This window comes from Bufo bufo, chromosome 4, assembly GCF_905171765.1.
Source record: "Bufo bufo chromosome 4, aBufBuf1.1, whole genome shotgun sequence".
Taxonomy (NCBI): domain Eukaryota; kingdom Metazoa; phylum Chordata; class Amphibia; order Anura; family Bufonidae; genus Bufo; species Bufo bufo.
Genome location: NC_053392.1, coordinates 264,362,485 through 264,378,270, shown reverse-complemented (window position 1 = coordinate 264,378,270; position 15,786 = coordinate 264,362,485). Strand labels below are relative to the sequence as shown.

The window sequence follows — 15,786 nt, the reverse complement described above, 5'->3', positions numbered from 1 at the left end:
CCCCTAAACAGGTCTATTCTATACAGGAGGTTCAGGATGGAGACCATCCCATCCACAATCCCTCTGATTCCAAAAGGGGCGTTCATGTCGTCAATCGATCTAAAGGACGCTTACTACCATGTCCCCATCCATCATCTTTCCCAAAAATATCTAAGATTCGCTCTAAGAGGACCAGACAGGTCTATCCATCACTTCCAATATGTCGCCCTCCCTTTCGGTATTTCCTCGGCCCCCAGGGTCTTCACAAAAGTCGTGGTAGAGATGGTGGCCTACCTTCGTCAGGAAGGAATCACAATCATTCCATATCTCGACGACTTTTTAATTCTGGGCAAGACAGAATCCGAGAACCGTTTGGCAACCCAAAGATTCTCGGAATTCTTAAAAAACCTTGGCTGGATTATAAATACAAAAAAATCCACCCTAACCCCGTCCATGAGAATAAAGTTCCTGGGTGTGGAACTAGATTCGTCCCTGTTGATGACCTTCCTCCCTCAGGACAAGGCTACTGCACTGACAGTGAAGATCAGAACATTCCAGAGGGCTCGCAATTGCTCCATCAGAAAGGCCATGAGTCTCCTGGGAAGCCTAACCGCCTGCATTCCCTCAGTGGCATGGTGCCAAAGCCACACAAGAGTAATCCAAAATTGGATCTTAACTATCTGGGACGGAAGACAAGTAAGTCTAGACAGGATTTTTCGGATCCCTCAGGCCGTAAAAACAGACTTGGATTGGTGGAAAGTAAAAAGACGACTGCTAGGAGGCCTTCAGTGGCGGAACCATCCCGCCGTACAAGTAATCACGGACGCAAGCCTCGGAGGCTGGGGAGCAAAGATAGGAGATCATCTTCTACAGGGTACCTGGCCTGCCGAGATAAAACACAGATCCTCCAACTACCAAGAACTATACGCAGTCCTGGAGGCATTATTAAAGGGAGAGTGTCTTCTAAAAGGGCGACACTTAAGAATAATGTCAGACAATACCACAACGGTGGCTTATCTGCGTCACCAAGGAGGGACAAGGTCCCGGCCTCTTGGAGAGATAGCAAAAAGAATTTTCTCCTGGGCAGAAGAGAACGCTTTATCTCTGTCCGCCATCCACCTAAGGGGCTGCGAAAACGTAGTAGCAGATTTTCTGAGCAGAGAGACAGTAGATCCAGGAGAATGGTCTCTGAACAGGAATATCTTCCAGAAGATCGCAGAAAGATGGGGCTGTCCAGAGGTAGACTTATTCGCCTCCAGAAGAAATGCGCAGGTAAAATGTTTCTGCTCCCTAAACCCAGGAGACAGTCCATGGGCAATCGATGCCCTGTCAATACAATGGAAATGGAAACTAGCCTACGCCTTTCCCCCAATACCACTAATACCGCGGGTCGTCCAGAAGCTCCTGGAGGAACCAACTACTCTCATCCTGATAGCCCCTCTATGGCCAAAGAGAAGTTGGTACTCCACTCTAAAACAGCTATCGCTGGAAGATCCGTGGGAGATTCCCTTCCAGAGGGATATTCTAGTCCAGGGCCCTCTTCTTCATCCAGACCCAGGTATATTCAGACTGTCGGCCTGGATCCTGAGAGCGAGACATTAAGAAGCAGAGGACTTTCGGAAAAGGTGATACTTACTCTGAGGGCGAGTAGAAAAAAGGTGACCTCCTCCATCTACCTTAAGATCTGGAAGAAATACTGTTCCTGGTTAGGAGTTGAGCACCCAGACACCACCTCTCCTCCCATCAACAGAATTTTGGACTTTCTACAGTGCGGCCTTGAGTTAGGCCTGAGACCTAGTACTCTGAAGGTCCAAGTTTCTGCCCTCAGCTCCTTCTATGACTGCAGCCTGGCCAACCATAGATGGATCAGGAGGTTCTTCAGAGCAGTTTCTAGATTGAGACCCTCTCTGAGATCTAGAGCTCCGACTTGGGATCTTAACATCGTCCTGGAGGGCCTAACAAAACCTCAATTTGTACCATTATCTGAGATCTCTTTAAAACACCTTTCTCTAAAAACTGCCTTTCTGATCGCTATCACCTCAGCCAGACGCATTGGAGAGATCCAGGCCTTTTCTTGTAAAGAGCCCTACCTCCAGATTAGCAAAGATTATATCCGTCTAACTCTCGACCCAGGTTTTCTCCCTAAGGTAGTCTCACCTTTCCATCTCTAGAGCAGGAGATCTTCCTACCCTCTATCCCTAGGTCTGAACATACAGGGTCTAGAGATAGGTTACATCTCCTGGATGTTAGGGACATAGTTATCCATTACCTGGATTCTACCAGAGATTTCAGGGTGGATAACAACCTTCTTATTCAGTTTTCAGGAAAAAATAAAGGAAAGAAGTTAGCCAGGTCTTCCATAGCCAGATGGATCAAATCCACTATTGAATGCTGCTACAAGATCCAGAACAAACCCAGTCCTGGTAATATTAAAGCCCATTCTACTAGGGCCACTGCCTCTTCTTGGGCCGAGAGAGGAGGGGTCTCGCTGGACCAGATCTGTAAAGCCGCAACCTGGTCTAGTACTAATACTTTTGTAAGACACTATCGTCTTAATCTTCCGGATGCGAATGAAGCTCTTTTCGGCCGGAAGGTTTTACAGGCGATATCCCCACCCATTTAGTTATCTGATATGTCTCAATGTGGGCCGTCATGGTGGATGAAATGGAAAAACTGCAATTAGACTTACCGGTAATTCCGTTTCCTTGAATCCACCATGACGGCCCATACTATTCCCCTTCCCAAAAAAAAAAAAAAAAAATGTTTTTGTATATAAGTTGCATATACATGCAGATGATTATTTAGGAGTTTAAGGGTATGAATCAATATCCTTTTACTTTTTGTTCCACCTTTCGGGTAATTGTAAAGCACTGAGGAGGTGGAGGGGTGGGGGGTTCTTAAACTCTCTGTGTTCCTGCCCCTACAGAGGTCAAGGGTCAATCTCAATGTGGGCCGTCATGGTGGATTCAAGAAAACGGAATTACCGGTAAGTCTAATTGTGTTGTTTTTTTTTAACCCCTCCAGCCCTATTGTACTATGCATTCTGTAATCAGAATGCTATGTTCCCTTATAACCACGTTATAAGGGGAAATAATACAATCTACACAACCTTGAACCCAAACCTGAACTTCTGTGAAGAATTTCGGGTCTGGGTACCACATTCAGTTTTTTTTTTATCACGCGCGTGCAAAACTCCTTGCACCCACGCGATAACTGAACAACGGAACGCAATCAGTCAAAACTGACTGCAATTGCGTACCTACTCGCGCGGGTTTGCCGCAATGCACTGGGACGCATCCGGACACGCTCGTGTGAAAGAGGCCTAAGGAACTACCTGAAATAACCAAGCACTTTACTAGGGGGTTAAAATTCTGACCACTCCCTCTCATATTAAAACCACACCAGCATGGCGATTCAATTTCAATCCTCTTGTGATTTACTTTGTGAAACAGGGATTGACCATCTCTTGGCTCAACACATTGCACATCTATTTATCCGAGATCCTTTGACCTTGTTTGAAGAGAAAATAGATCTGGACGACGCCAATGAATCTGATCATTTTGAGGTACGGTGACAGGACAAAATATGGGGCATATGGAATGCTTTACGACTTGCTTTCACATGGAAATATATTCTGGGCAGTATTTTGCTTATTTGTAAGCCTAAACAAATGCTGAAGCTGCTGTGTGAAAGTGACCCTAGTCTAACAACCCAATGAGGAGAAGGTGTGTAATCCCGGACCACCCCTAAGTAGCTTGCTACAGTTACTTGTGATCTTATGGAAGCCCACAGAAGTACATTGTGATATTGACAGGCTTGGCTCTGTTTCTCCTTGTGTATCTTGCACGCCTGTTTGTCATAGTTTGAATCAGGAGTTCAGTTTTGTTGCCTTATCCTACGTTTCTTTAATCCCACAGAATATTCAGTCGACAAATTGGCAGACTATGAGGTTTAAGCCACCTCCACCCAACTCTGATATAGGTTGGAGAGTGGAGTTTCGTCCTATGGAGGTTAGTTTGTGTTTTATGAGTAGATCTTAGCCGGTTAACTGCTATGCCTGTCTGTATTTCCCTCTTCTAAGGCTATAAAAGCAAAGCTGTGTTCTATATAGTTTAGCATTTTTACAAGAGAACTCGTAATGATTACATCAGGCATCGGTGACAAGTGGGTGTTGCTAACACCCTAAAGAATGTAATGCATCATCTGGCCGTAGGCCAGATAGGATGTCGCTCTTTTGAGCATCTCCTAAAGGGGCTCGTGTCTGAAGGGTTTTGGTTGGCATAAAACTAGGAACGTGCAAAGTTTGATTGTACATAAACAACTGCTTACTTTTTAATTTTTAGGTTCAGTTGACAGATTTTGAGAACTCTGCATATGTAGTGTTTGTGGTTTTACTGACGAGAGTAATTCTTTCATACAAGTTGGATTTTCTAATTCCTTTGTCAAAGGTAAGTAGTATCGGAAACCTCTGGGTGGAGATCAAATGGGCACTGTCATTTCAACAAACTTTGCATAAATCTGTACTGCAAGCAAAGTAATATAATTGTCTTTTTCCACTCAACAGCCATCTTTCCTCCTCTCTTCTGTGCTAATAATTCACTCAGATCACCACTAAAATTCCTCTCGGTTAGGCCTAATGCATATCACCGTTTTCCTTTTTGTGGTCTGCATATTGCAGATCCGTAAACAGATTCCATCATTTCAGTGGGTCCGCAGTACATGTTCTAGATATAGGATTATTCCTATTGTACACTTGCACAACAATTTATTTTTATTTGGAAGTAGATTAGCATTGTATTTAATCTATTTTCTCACAGGTTGATGAAAACATGAAAGTGGCCCAAAAAAGAGATGCTGTTCGGAAAGGCATGTTTTACTTCAGAAAGGATATTAGTAAAGGTATGTGCTATGATTTGTAGTTGTCAAATGTGCCTACTTAGTATGAGAGGCTGACTGTGGGCGATCTGATTGACAGGCTTCTCTTCAGGAAGCTTAGAGCAGTAGCCATCTAGCACAGGAAAATTAGGCAGTTCCATAATATATTGGAGAGGGGAGTGTCTGGTGAAGGGGGACCAATTAGTAATGGGTTACAGTAATTGAGACTGGAATGGCCCTTCTACGTCCTCATTTGTTTGGACTTTGAGCATGGCAAACTGTCTTAGGCTGGGTTCACATGCAATGTAAACTTCGGCAGCCTGATCCAGCAGAAGAACGTACTGACAGAATTCACCGAACACGGCATAGCCAGATCCCTATTGATTACAATGGGATCTGACTGGGATTTAAACGCTTTCTGGCATAAATTCTGTTTTTTATGCTGGAAAGCTGTTGGATCTCATTGTAGTCAATGGGGATCTGGTGATGCGCAGCCCTAGCCCGTTCCTCTGCCAGAGTTCACACCGCATATGTGAACTTAGCTGAACTTGGCCCTTCTGGCGCAGTTATGGCCTCACAGGGTAATCATGAGAACAATGGATCTATTGTACTGTTCTCCAAATTCTACACCTAATATTATAAAGAGCATTGCAGCAGTAATCTGGCAATGGATTCTATCAATATAGGAGGTCTTACCATTTGAGTTGACTGCTACACAATATTTTGGCTAATGCTGCAAAAATTATTTTTTTTAATCATTGATTATTCCTGTGTATCAGCAAGCAGAACAGTTAACTTGCTGAATTTCCTGCCACACTATACCTAGTAAATTGTCATAGAGGCACAGGCAACCATAAAGGTTTGTTTTTGCACATGTAAAGATGGATCCATTAGATAAAAAAAAATCTTGACTCCGTCTTACCAGTGTTGTAGGGTTATTGAATCTTTTTTCTTGTTTTCTTGCAAATAGCTAGTATAGCTCCTGTTGATGGCTGCTGCACAGCAGTTAATGGGACAGAAGCTGAAGAATACACTCTAATGAGCATTGATACAATCATCAATGGAAAGGTAAGGTGTTGTTTTTTTTTTTTTAATAAGGTATAGTAATATTATCTGAATGTCTGTTTGCGCAGTAGATTAAGTCCCTACTTTATAATTTTACAGGATGGTGTGTTTCCAGGTTTATTACCAATTCTCAATTCCTACCTTGAAAATATGGAGGTTGATGTAGATACTCGCTGCACCATCTTAAACTACCTAAAACTTATCAAGAAAAGAGCATCTGGTAAGGTTATATGGAGAGAAATGGATTTTAACCTACATGTTAAAAGGGTCTTCCGAAACTTTAATACTCGTGACCTATCCTCTGGATAGGTAAACTGCATCTGATCAGTGGGAGTCTGACACCCGGGACCACCGCCAATTAGATCACAGGAGCGCCGCTGCCTTCTCGCAACTTGCCATGCATGGTACTGTACGTTGTATAGTGGCTGTGCTTGGTATCGCACTGGGGGCTCAGCTGTGCCTAGGCCATGTGACCAATAAACATGTCATCACTGGCCTAGGGTGAGCTGCAAGTAGATAGCAGCACTCTCAGGACCGCTGCCGCCTTCTCAAACAGCTGATCTGTGGGGGTCCCAGGTTTTGGACCCCCACCCATCAGATGCTCATGACTTGGGCTTCTTGCACACAAACTTTTTTTTTTTTTTTTTTGCGTTCTGTATACGGAACTATTCATTTCCATGGATCCGCAAAAAAGACAAGGTACTCTTATGTCTTCCTTTTCCATTTTTCTGTTCAAAGATAGAACATGTCCTATTGTCTGCATAACTGACAAGGATAGTACTTTTCTATCAGGGGCCAGCTGTTCCGTTCCGCAAAAAAACGGGATGCACACGGACGTCGTCCGTATTTTTTGCGGACTGCAAAATACTGAAAAGCCATACGGTTGCGTGCAAGAGGCCTTATCCGGACATGCCAAAGAATGTTGTAGACGGCAGCATATCCTCAAGTTACTTATATTCAAGTGTGATCCATGTAGTACATAAAGTGTAAGTAGTGCACGGTTTTGACTAATACATAGTCTCAAGCATGTATGTATTAGTTGAAACCTTGCACTTTATGTACATTATATGGATTCCACTTGAATAAAGGAACTTGAGGACAATATGCTGTCTACAACTTTCTTTGGTACCTAACTGAGGCAGTCACTGTGGGTCGGTGAGTGCAGACGGGCTGGTGCATTCCTGCTGCCTGTCTGGAAGGATATCTGTGCTGCTTTCATATCCATATTGCCTATCCAGAGGATAGGTCATCAGTATGAAAATCTCAGAAAACCCCTTTAATCTTTTTAGAACTGAAAAGGTGGTTCTTGGTAGTATTATATATTTAGTGGAAGGACAGTGATTGATCCTTTCAATAGTGTTGAATAAGATTAATATGACTCTTATTTCTTTTTGGTCCTGGCATACTGATATGGGTCTGCATGAACCCCCAACACATTTTTAGATGCCTAGTTAGTTACATGTATGAGCAACTTGGGTTAAGATCACTTCAGCCATTTAATCTTGGAAAATGGAATTAACTCTATCATTATATTCTTCCTTTACCTATATATCTGAGCTGTGGAGTTGGTACTGACACCAATTTGTATCTTCTAAATAAAAATATTACACAATGGGGATGAAAAGCCTGATATCATGGTCTTACGGCAGTATATTACTAATTATACATGAGCCATGATTAAAGCCTTGATATATTGTCCATTTATAGTGTTGGAATTGCAAACTGACAGCAACCATTGTATTCCAGTCATTTAAGAGATTGTCTAACTTGAAGGTTTTTATGAGCAAACTGCAGGGAGAGGCAGTTCAAAAAAAAAAAAACACCCCTTGGATCCAGTGCCACAAATCTGTCCTCTCTGCCTGGCTGCAGCCCTTATTTAATGTTTTTACTTAAAGGATAACTGTCATATTTTCATTAAAAAAAATCTATTTTAGCCATATGTTACTGCTGCAGCAGCTTTATGCATAAAGCAATCTTTACTTTCTTCACTTACCACTGTTTTCCTTGAGTTTTCCCCTTAGTTACAGCTGTTTTGAATCCTACATTATGAGGATCTACTCAAGATGGCTCCTTTGCCAGTTCTCTGAGGCCAAAACTGCATTCCCTCAGGTCGCATAAAAACTTGCTGTAGCCAGAAGCTTCCTGCCAGCCAATCCGATTGGATTACTGAGATGCACTCCTCCTCACTCTGAAGCCTAATGTAAGCATGCAGTGTGGAGGACCGCCCCTCTGTCTTCCTAGCCGGAGACAGATGAGCCATAGCAATGGTGGTCTATTAAGGGAGCAGTGGAAAGGGACAGAAGACATTTAAAGGGGTTGTCCGGGTTCAGAGCTGAACCTGGACATACCCTTATTTTCACCCAGGCAGCCCCCCTGAGGCTAGCATCGGAGCATCTCATGCTCCGATGCGCTCCCTTGCCCTGCGCTAGATCGCGCAGGGCAAGGTCTATTTTGTTTTAAATAACACACTCCTGGGCAGAAACTTCCGCCCGGCAGTGTGTTCGGTGACGTCACCGTGGTTCCTCGCAGCCCCATGGAGCTCCAAAAAATGCCTTTGCCCTGTGCGATTTAGCACAGGGCAAAGGAGAGCATCAGAGCATGAAGTGCTCCGATGCTCATGTCAGGGGGGCTGCCGGAGTGAAAATGGAGGTATGTCTGGGTTCAGCTGTGAACCTGGACAACCCCTTTAATGAAAGCTGTTATAAGGTAATTACAGATCTTTTGACAATCATTGACTAACTCAGGTATACAGGCCTAGCTGTAATAAACTAACAAATAAAAATAGAGACAGTTATCCTTTATGTGGTAATGCCCCATGTAGCGCCACAGCCAATCACTGCCTAAGCAAAGTATGGCTCAAAACCGTTGAGGCAAGTGAGTGGCTGGCTGTATCAGTATAAAGGCCATCGCTGTGCAGACAAAACGTTGCATCAAGGCTGCGTCAGATGGAGAGGACAGATCAGAAAAACTAAAATGCATTTCTGCAGTTAACCCTCTGGAACTTGGACAACCCTTTTTAACCTGTTTCAGTATAAGGATAAACTGCCTTTGATTTCAAGCTCAACTTATACCTGTCTGTAGAAATGCGGCACCCCTTTTTTGTACTTGGTGGTGGAGCTGGCAGATAGTTACCCCCCCCCCCCCCTCGCCTATGCATGGGGATAAGGTACTATGTTGGGACAAGCCATCAATCTGCTCAAGGGAAGGGGGCTAACTCCTGGCACCCCTGCTGATGTGCTGTCGGTGATCTTAGTGATCAGTGGTGCGCTGTGTCCTCTTCAGTATTTAGCTGCACTGCTCTAGCTTGTAGAGGTAGTGCGGTGTAACTACAGCTGCTCATCCCATTCGTGAGAGAGGAAGCTGTAATTACACTGCATCAGTGATATGGTGTAGACTGCATGTGTGTAAATATTGATTGCCATAGCCTCTTAAAGCAGACGATTGGCGGGGGAGCTGGAAGTTGGACCTCCACTAATCTGATATTGATGACCAGTCCTGAGGATACAGTGAGGAACAGTATTTGAATAACCTGCGATTTTGCACGTTCTCCCACTTAGAAATCATGGAGGGGTCTGAAATTCACATTGTAGGTGCATTTCCACTGAGACAGAATAAAAAAAATAAAAAAATGATTATCGGTTTGGCCGATATTGAGGATTTTGAACGTTATCGGTATCTGCATCTATTTTGCCGATATACCGATAACGTATTGGGAACACAGAACGCACTGCTGACAGCGCTCTCCGTGTTCCCTCAGCAGCACAGGGGAGAAGGAAGCAGTGTCTCCCTCCCCCTGTGCTGCCGCTGCCGCCAATGAGAGGAGGGAGGACATGAGGAGGGGAGGGGCTGTGGCCACTGCGCCACCAATGAAGATAAGCCATTCATTCATTCATATACAGGAGGCGGGAGCTGGCTGCAGAATCCCATAGCCGGCTCCCGACCTCTATGAGCGGTAGCTGCGGTCCGCGGTAGTTAATTCCTCAGGTGCCGCGGATCGCAGCTACCGCTCATAGAGGTCGGGAGCCGGCTATGTGATTCTGCAGCCAGCTCCCGCCTCCTGTATGAATGATTGAGAGACATCTTCATTGGTGGTGCAGTGCGCACCCCCCAAGCCCCCCATTATTAATCATTGGTGGCGCAGTGCGCCCCCCCACCCCCATCCCAATCCCGGCCAATAGTAAAAACATTGGCGCAGTGGCCACAGGATCCCCTCTCCCCTCCTCCTCCGATCGGAGCCCCAGCAGTGTAAGCCTGGGGCTCCAATCGGTTACCATGGCAGCCAGGACGCTATTGAAGCCCTGGCTGCCATGGTAAGCTCCATGCTGCTGTGTGCACTATGCACAGAGCAGCAGGGACAGTGTGAGCTCCTATTCAGGGTGAAGAGATCTATCAGGGTGAATAGGACAAGGGTTCTAGTCCCTAAGGGGGCTAAAAGTTAGTAAAAAAAAAAAAACACAAAAATATTAAGTATAAATGAAAAAGATTTATGAAAAAAATACACATAAACAAAAAAATACACATTAACAATAAACATATTAATTTTCAGCAGATTTGTGTAGGAATTTTTTTTTTTTTCTCAAAAATGAAAATTCCCAGAATATCGGTATCAATTATCAGCTATCAGCCTGAAAGTTCACAAATTATCGGTATCGGCCCTAAAAAATCAATATCGGTCGATCCTATCTATATATATATATATATATATATATATATATATATATATATATATATATATATATATTCAAAAAATCACATTGTATGATTTTTTTTTTTTTTTAAAGAATTGTTGTCTTGCATTGCTGAACATAAGTATTTGAACACCTGAGAAACAGCAAGAATTCTGGCTCTCAAAGACCTGTTACTGTGGCCACCTCTACTCCACTCATTAATCTAACTAACTTATTAGCACCTGTCTGAGCTCTTTAACCTTATGTAAAACTGAAACAAACAACCAAAAAGTCATATTTGGTATTGTTGCATCCGTGACAATCTGCTCTATAAAAATATCACATGATCTAACCTGTCAGATGAATGTTGTAAATAACAAAAAATAAAACTGCAGAAACAGCTATTTGTTACCTTGCCTTGCAAAAAGTGTAATATAGAGCAACAAAAATCATATGTACCCTAAACTAGTATCAACAAAACTGCCACCCTATCCCGTGTTTCTACTCTAGGGGTGCATTAGGGGGGCTTCAAATGGGACATGGGGTCAAAAAACCAGTCCAAAATCTGCCTTCCAAAAACCATATGGCATTCCTTTCCTTCTGCGTGCTGCCGTGTGCCCGTGCAGCAGTTTACTACCACATGTGGGGTTTCTGTACACTACAGAATCAAGGTAATAAATATTGAGTTTTGTTTGGCTGCCCATTCCCCTGAAGACGCCAAGCGAGTTTGGCGAAACATGTCGGGGGGCAGAGTGTTATATATGTGATTTTAGCCAGTGAGAGCCATGCCGAGCAATAATGTATGATATGATTGCTAATATATGGTGCATTGGGAGGACGCTCGTACCTAAAAGGAGCGCACTGTACAAATAACAGGCCGCAACAAAATAACAGTGACAACTGTTAACCTGAGATAGCAGGAATCACTAAGGAAAATAGTTTGAGTGCCCCCCCAGTGGCCTAAAAGTATATATATATACAAGATATTAGTGCAATAGGGCAGGCACCACTGACAATTTTAATGTGTGAGTTCTAGTTATGTTTTATGGGTATATAATAAACGTTAATTTTTAACATTAGTAATCCAGTAGCACCTGTCAACCCAGAGACAACTAGTGGTCTGATTGACCAATTGAAAAAAATTCAGTTGTTTGGCTGTTAACCCTTGCTTTGTAACTGGAAAAAAAATGGATTCAAATGGAAAATCTGCCAAAAAATGTGAAATGTTATCTCTATTTTCCATTAATTCTTGTGGAACACCTAAGGGGTTTAACAAAGTTTGTAAAATCAGTTTTGAATACCTTGAGGGCTGTAGTTTGTAAAATGGGGTCATTTTTGGGTTGTTTATATTATGTAAGCCTCACAAAGTGACTTCAGACCTGAACTGGTCCTGAAAAAGTGGGTTTTAGAAATTTTCTGAAAAATTTCAAGATTTGCTTCTAAACTTCTAAGCCGCCTTACATCCCCAAAAATAAAATGGCTTTCACAAAATGATCCAAACATGAAGTAGACATATGGGGAATGTAAAGTAATATCCATTTTTTTTTTTTAGGTATTACTATCTATTATAAAAGTAGAGATTGAAATTTGGAAATTTGCTAATTTTAAAAAATTCCATTTTACCACTGTCCTGAAGTACAATACGTGACGAGAAAACAATCTCAGAATGGCTTGGAGAAGTATAAGCGTTTTAAAGTTGTCACCACATAAAGTGACACGTCAGATTTGCAAAAAATGGCCTGGTCCTTAAGGGGTTAAAGACCCCTGTCCACCCCAGTCAGACGCCAACTACTACCATGGGCAAGACCAATAAGCTGTCAAGACGCCAGACAAAATTGTGGACAAATAAATTCTTTAAAAATCATACAATGTTATTTCCTGGAAAAAAAATTAAATTATATTAATTTTGTCTGAGGTGGGAATGCACCTACAATGTGAATTTCAGACCCCTCCATGATTTCTAAGTGGGAGAACTTGCAAAATCGCCGGGTGTTCAAATACTTCTGTTCCTCACTGTAGGTCGTCAATATCTTGACACTACACAACCTCTGTAAGCTCATATATTGATACCTGCATGAGTAACTTTCCATTTTTGATGCATATTCCCGTAAATGTTTGTTTTGTAGGAGAGCTGATGACCGTTGCCCGGTGGATGAGAGAATTTGTATCAAATCATCCGGATTACAAGCAAGACAGCGTGATCACTGACAGAATTAATTATGACCTGATAGTGAAATGCAATCAAATAGCTAATGAACAGGCGAGCTGTCCAGAGCTGCTGGGGTTTTCAACTAGAGTAAAGCAAAGTGGGAACAAATATATATGATGGGACCTATCGCCTATAAAGTGTACGGTCAGTCCTGGTGGTATGGTGACCAAGGGGCGCTGCACTTAAGGGTCGATCTGATTTTATGTAGTGGTAGCTTCATAATGAATCCTATTAACATTTATACAGTATACATGTAAATAGTAAAATATTTTTGACTAACAATGTATTTGGTTAACATTGTATTATGTTACTGTGAAATTAGCTTATTTTTATGTATACTCTGGGAATACAGTTCTGTTCATTAGTTCTACACTAAGTTACCAATAGGTGTATGTAATTCAAGGTTTTATCTTTTTTGTTTTTAAAGGAATGTGTAGAATGGCATCCCTTTTTATAACCAATGTACAAAAAATTGGCAAGTTTCAGAACTACTATGTCAGATTATAAAGTTGCCAAATGAAGAAGCAGGCGGGTGAAAGTCCTCTGTGCTGAAGCTAGCACCTTTTGCCCAGTGGACTGGCGTTGCCTCGGGGAGACCTGTACTCGGTGATTTTGTCAAACCATTTTAATTCCACAGTAAAGATCAGCCAGATTCCCACTCTGCATGTTTTAGGAAAAATACTGCTTGGGCCTCATGTACACAACTGTGTCTGCAAACCTCGGACCCATCAAATATAGACGCCTTCTGTGTGCAATCTGCATTTTTCTCACTCCCGTTACTAGAAATGAATGGATCCATATGCAAAAAAATGCAGAATCGGACAGATGCAAAATAAGGTTGTGTGCATGAGGCCTTAGGCTTTTTTATTTTCACCTGAGCAGTTAAAATGACTTCAGAACTCCAGTTTTGATAACGTGACTTGTGCTGTAGGCTTTACCTATAGTACTTATCAGAGCATGTCCAACTGACAACCTCACTGGCCTTAAAACTTGAGTGCGTTATGTACAAAGAACGTTAGCCTGATTTTATGTGAGATTTTGTAATATTTAACTGTTTCTAATACTGCTCTTATCTGTTGTAAAGGAATTATAACAAACAGTTTGGTTGTTTTTGACTGTTGACTGCAAGTCCAGGTTTATTTTAATAACTGAATATAAAGTGGGTTGTTACCATTCTACTACTTGTCTGTAAAAATAATATATTTTATATGTATATATATATATTATAAATTACAGATGTGATGTTTAAACTTTTATTCCAGTAGCTGAACTTGCGATGCTTGCCTGCTATAAAGTATGCTATAAAGTCTGGAGAAGAACGGTCAATTGTTCTACAGCATTATTTTAATCCTGATGTATATTTAAAAAATACATAACTGGTACCTACGGCATGTTTGTGTTTTTGTTGGGGGAGGAGCGTGCAACATGCAAACATGAGGGTCACTTTACATGGGGTAGTGAGTGCTGATCTGGGACTTTTTACAGGGATCATTCATTTACACTGTTGCTGGCAGCACATCTGTTTACACAAGGTCATGTTCTGCCAGCAAACAAATTAGCTGGTTTCTCAGTTGATCGGGGCTTTTATATAGGGTAATGTTTGGCAACTTATTGGCCTGTGTAAAAGGCCCTTAAAGGGGTTGTGCAGCCAGTAATATTGACGACCTATCCTCAGCATAGGTCATCAATATCTGAATGGTCAGGATCCGACTAAAGAGGAGGCGACACTCCTACAAGCACAGCTTCCTCATTAACATCACACTGCACATTGTCTCGCTTCCAGAGGCAGCACAGATGCAGTGTAATCTTGAAGGAGAAGTAGCACATGCATGAGGGCCGTCTGCTCTTCAAACATCTGTTTGGTGGGGGTGCTGGTAATTGGAGCCCTGCCTGTCGGAGACTGACCTATCCTGCGGACAGGTCATCAATATAGTTGTTACAAATACCCTAAAAAAAAAAAAAAAGATTGTTTACTTTTTTTTATTTTTAAATCTACTGGCTTGACTTCAAAAACTGCTTTAAAGAATCTGACCGTTTGACTGTACCTTTTTTATGCTGGTAGTTCAAAAAGCAAAACTTCCACAATATGTGACAGCACCCAAATGCTGCTTTCACACAGTCTGTTTGATCCAGGGCTGGGGTGGGGTCGGAGTCTTTCCAAATGTACTGAAAGAAAAAAAAAGTTTTTGGTTATTGTGTAATTCACTTTCATATACATGAAAAGTTTAGAAATGTTGATCATAAATATATTCTACATTTGATCAGTTTAAGGCTTTTTTTTATTTTTTTTTATCCAGCAGGGTGCGCTACTGCTGATCTACTCAGTTTGAACTTTCTATCTTCATCCTGCTCCAAGGCTCTTAGTTACAATGCCTGACACTGCTGCACATGCTCACTAGTGAGGACCATAGGAGGAAGTTCACTACTGGGCATGCCTGCAGTCATCTCGGAACGGAAAGATGGCATTAAAGGGGTTTTCTGGGTATAGGTAACTTTTCACAGGTTCCCTACAGTCTCCCTCTGGTATGGAAAGAATAAAACTTGCCTGTTCCCCACCACCCTGGTCCTGCTTGCTGGCTCCCATGTGTCCATATTCTGTTCTGCTGCTTGTGTAATTTGTCACTGGCGTGGTCATGATAATCTGCTCTTCTGCAGCCACTAACTGGCTTCAGTGGTGGTGTCTCTTGTGTACTCATCACAGCCAAAACCAGGTGTGGGTCAAAAACACAGTTCAGGTGCAAATCTTTCCAGTGTTCTTTCTCTGTGTAGGATCCACTCCTTGCTTTGCCGCATAATCACCAATCAATGACTGTGTGAAGGCAGACTAAAGCTGCCTAAACACATTTAATAGCTGTTGACCAAAAGATATTTTTTTGGCTCACTGCTCCCTCCCAACTTCCACATGCGCATATGGTATGACCGAACATGTTGTGTATTCTATGGGGAGAGCAGAGAAAACCACTGCTAGACACTTGTGGCTTATCTCCCAGG

General features: G+C 42.4%; 1 protein-coding gene across 1 annotated transcript in view; it reads left to right on the top strand.

Annotated features, from left to right (window-relative positions):
• GCLC (glutamate-cysteine ligase catalytic subunit) overlaps positions 1-14,184 on the top strand; it is a 63,885-nt gene extending 49,701 nt beyond the window's left edge. Inside the window, exons 10-16 of the mRNA XM_040428567.1 lie at positions 3,432-3,544; positions 3,897-3,989; positions 4,323-4,427; positions 4,797-4,878; positions 5,825-5,922; positions 6,019-6,139; positions 12,713-14,184. Of these exons, the coding sequence (XP_040284501.1) occupies positions 3,432-3,544; positions 3,897-3,989; positions 4,323-4,427; positions 4,797-4,878; positions 5,825-5,922; positions 6,019-6,139; positions 12,713-12,912 (812 nt within the window). The 3' untranslated portion in view covers positions 12,913-14,184. The remainder of the gene's footprint in view (positions 1-3,431; positions 3,545-3,896; positions 3,990-4,322; positions 4,428-4,796; positions 4,879-5,824; positions 5,923-6,018; positions 6,140-12,712) is intronic.
• Positions 14,185-15,786: the final 1,602 nt, after the last annotated feature.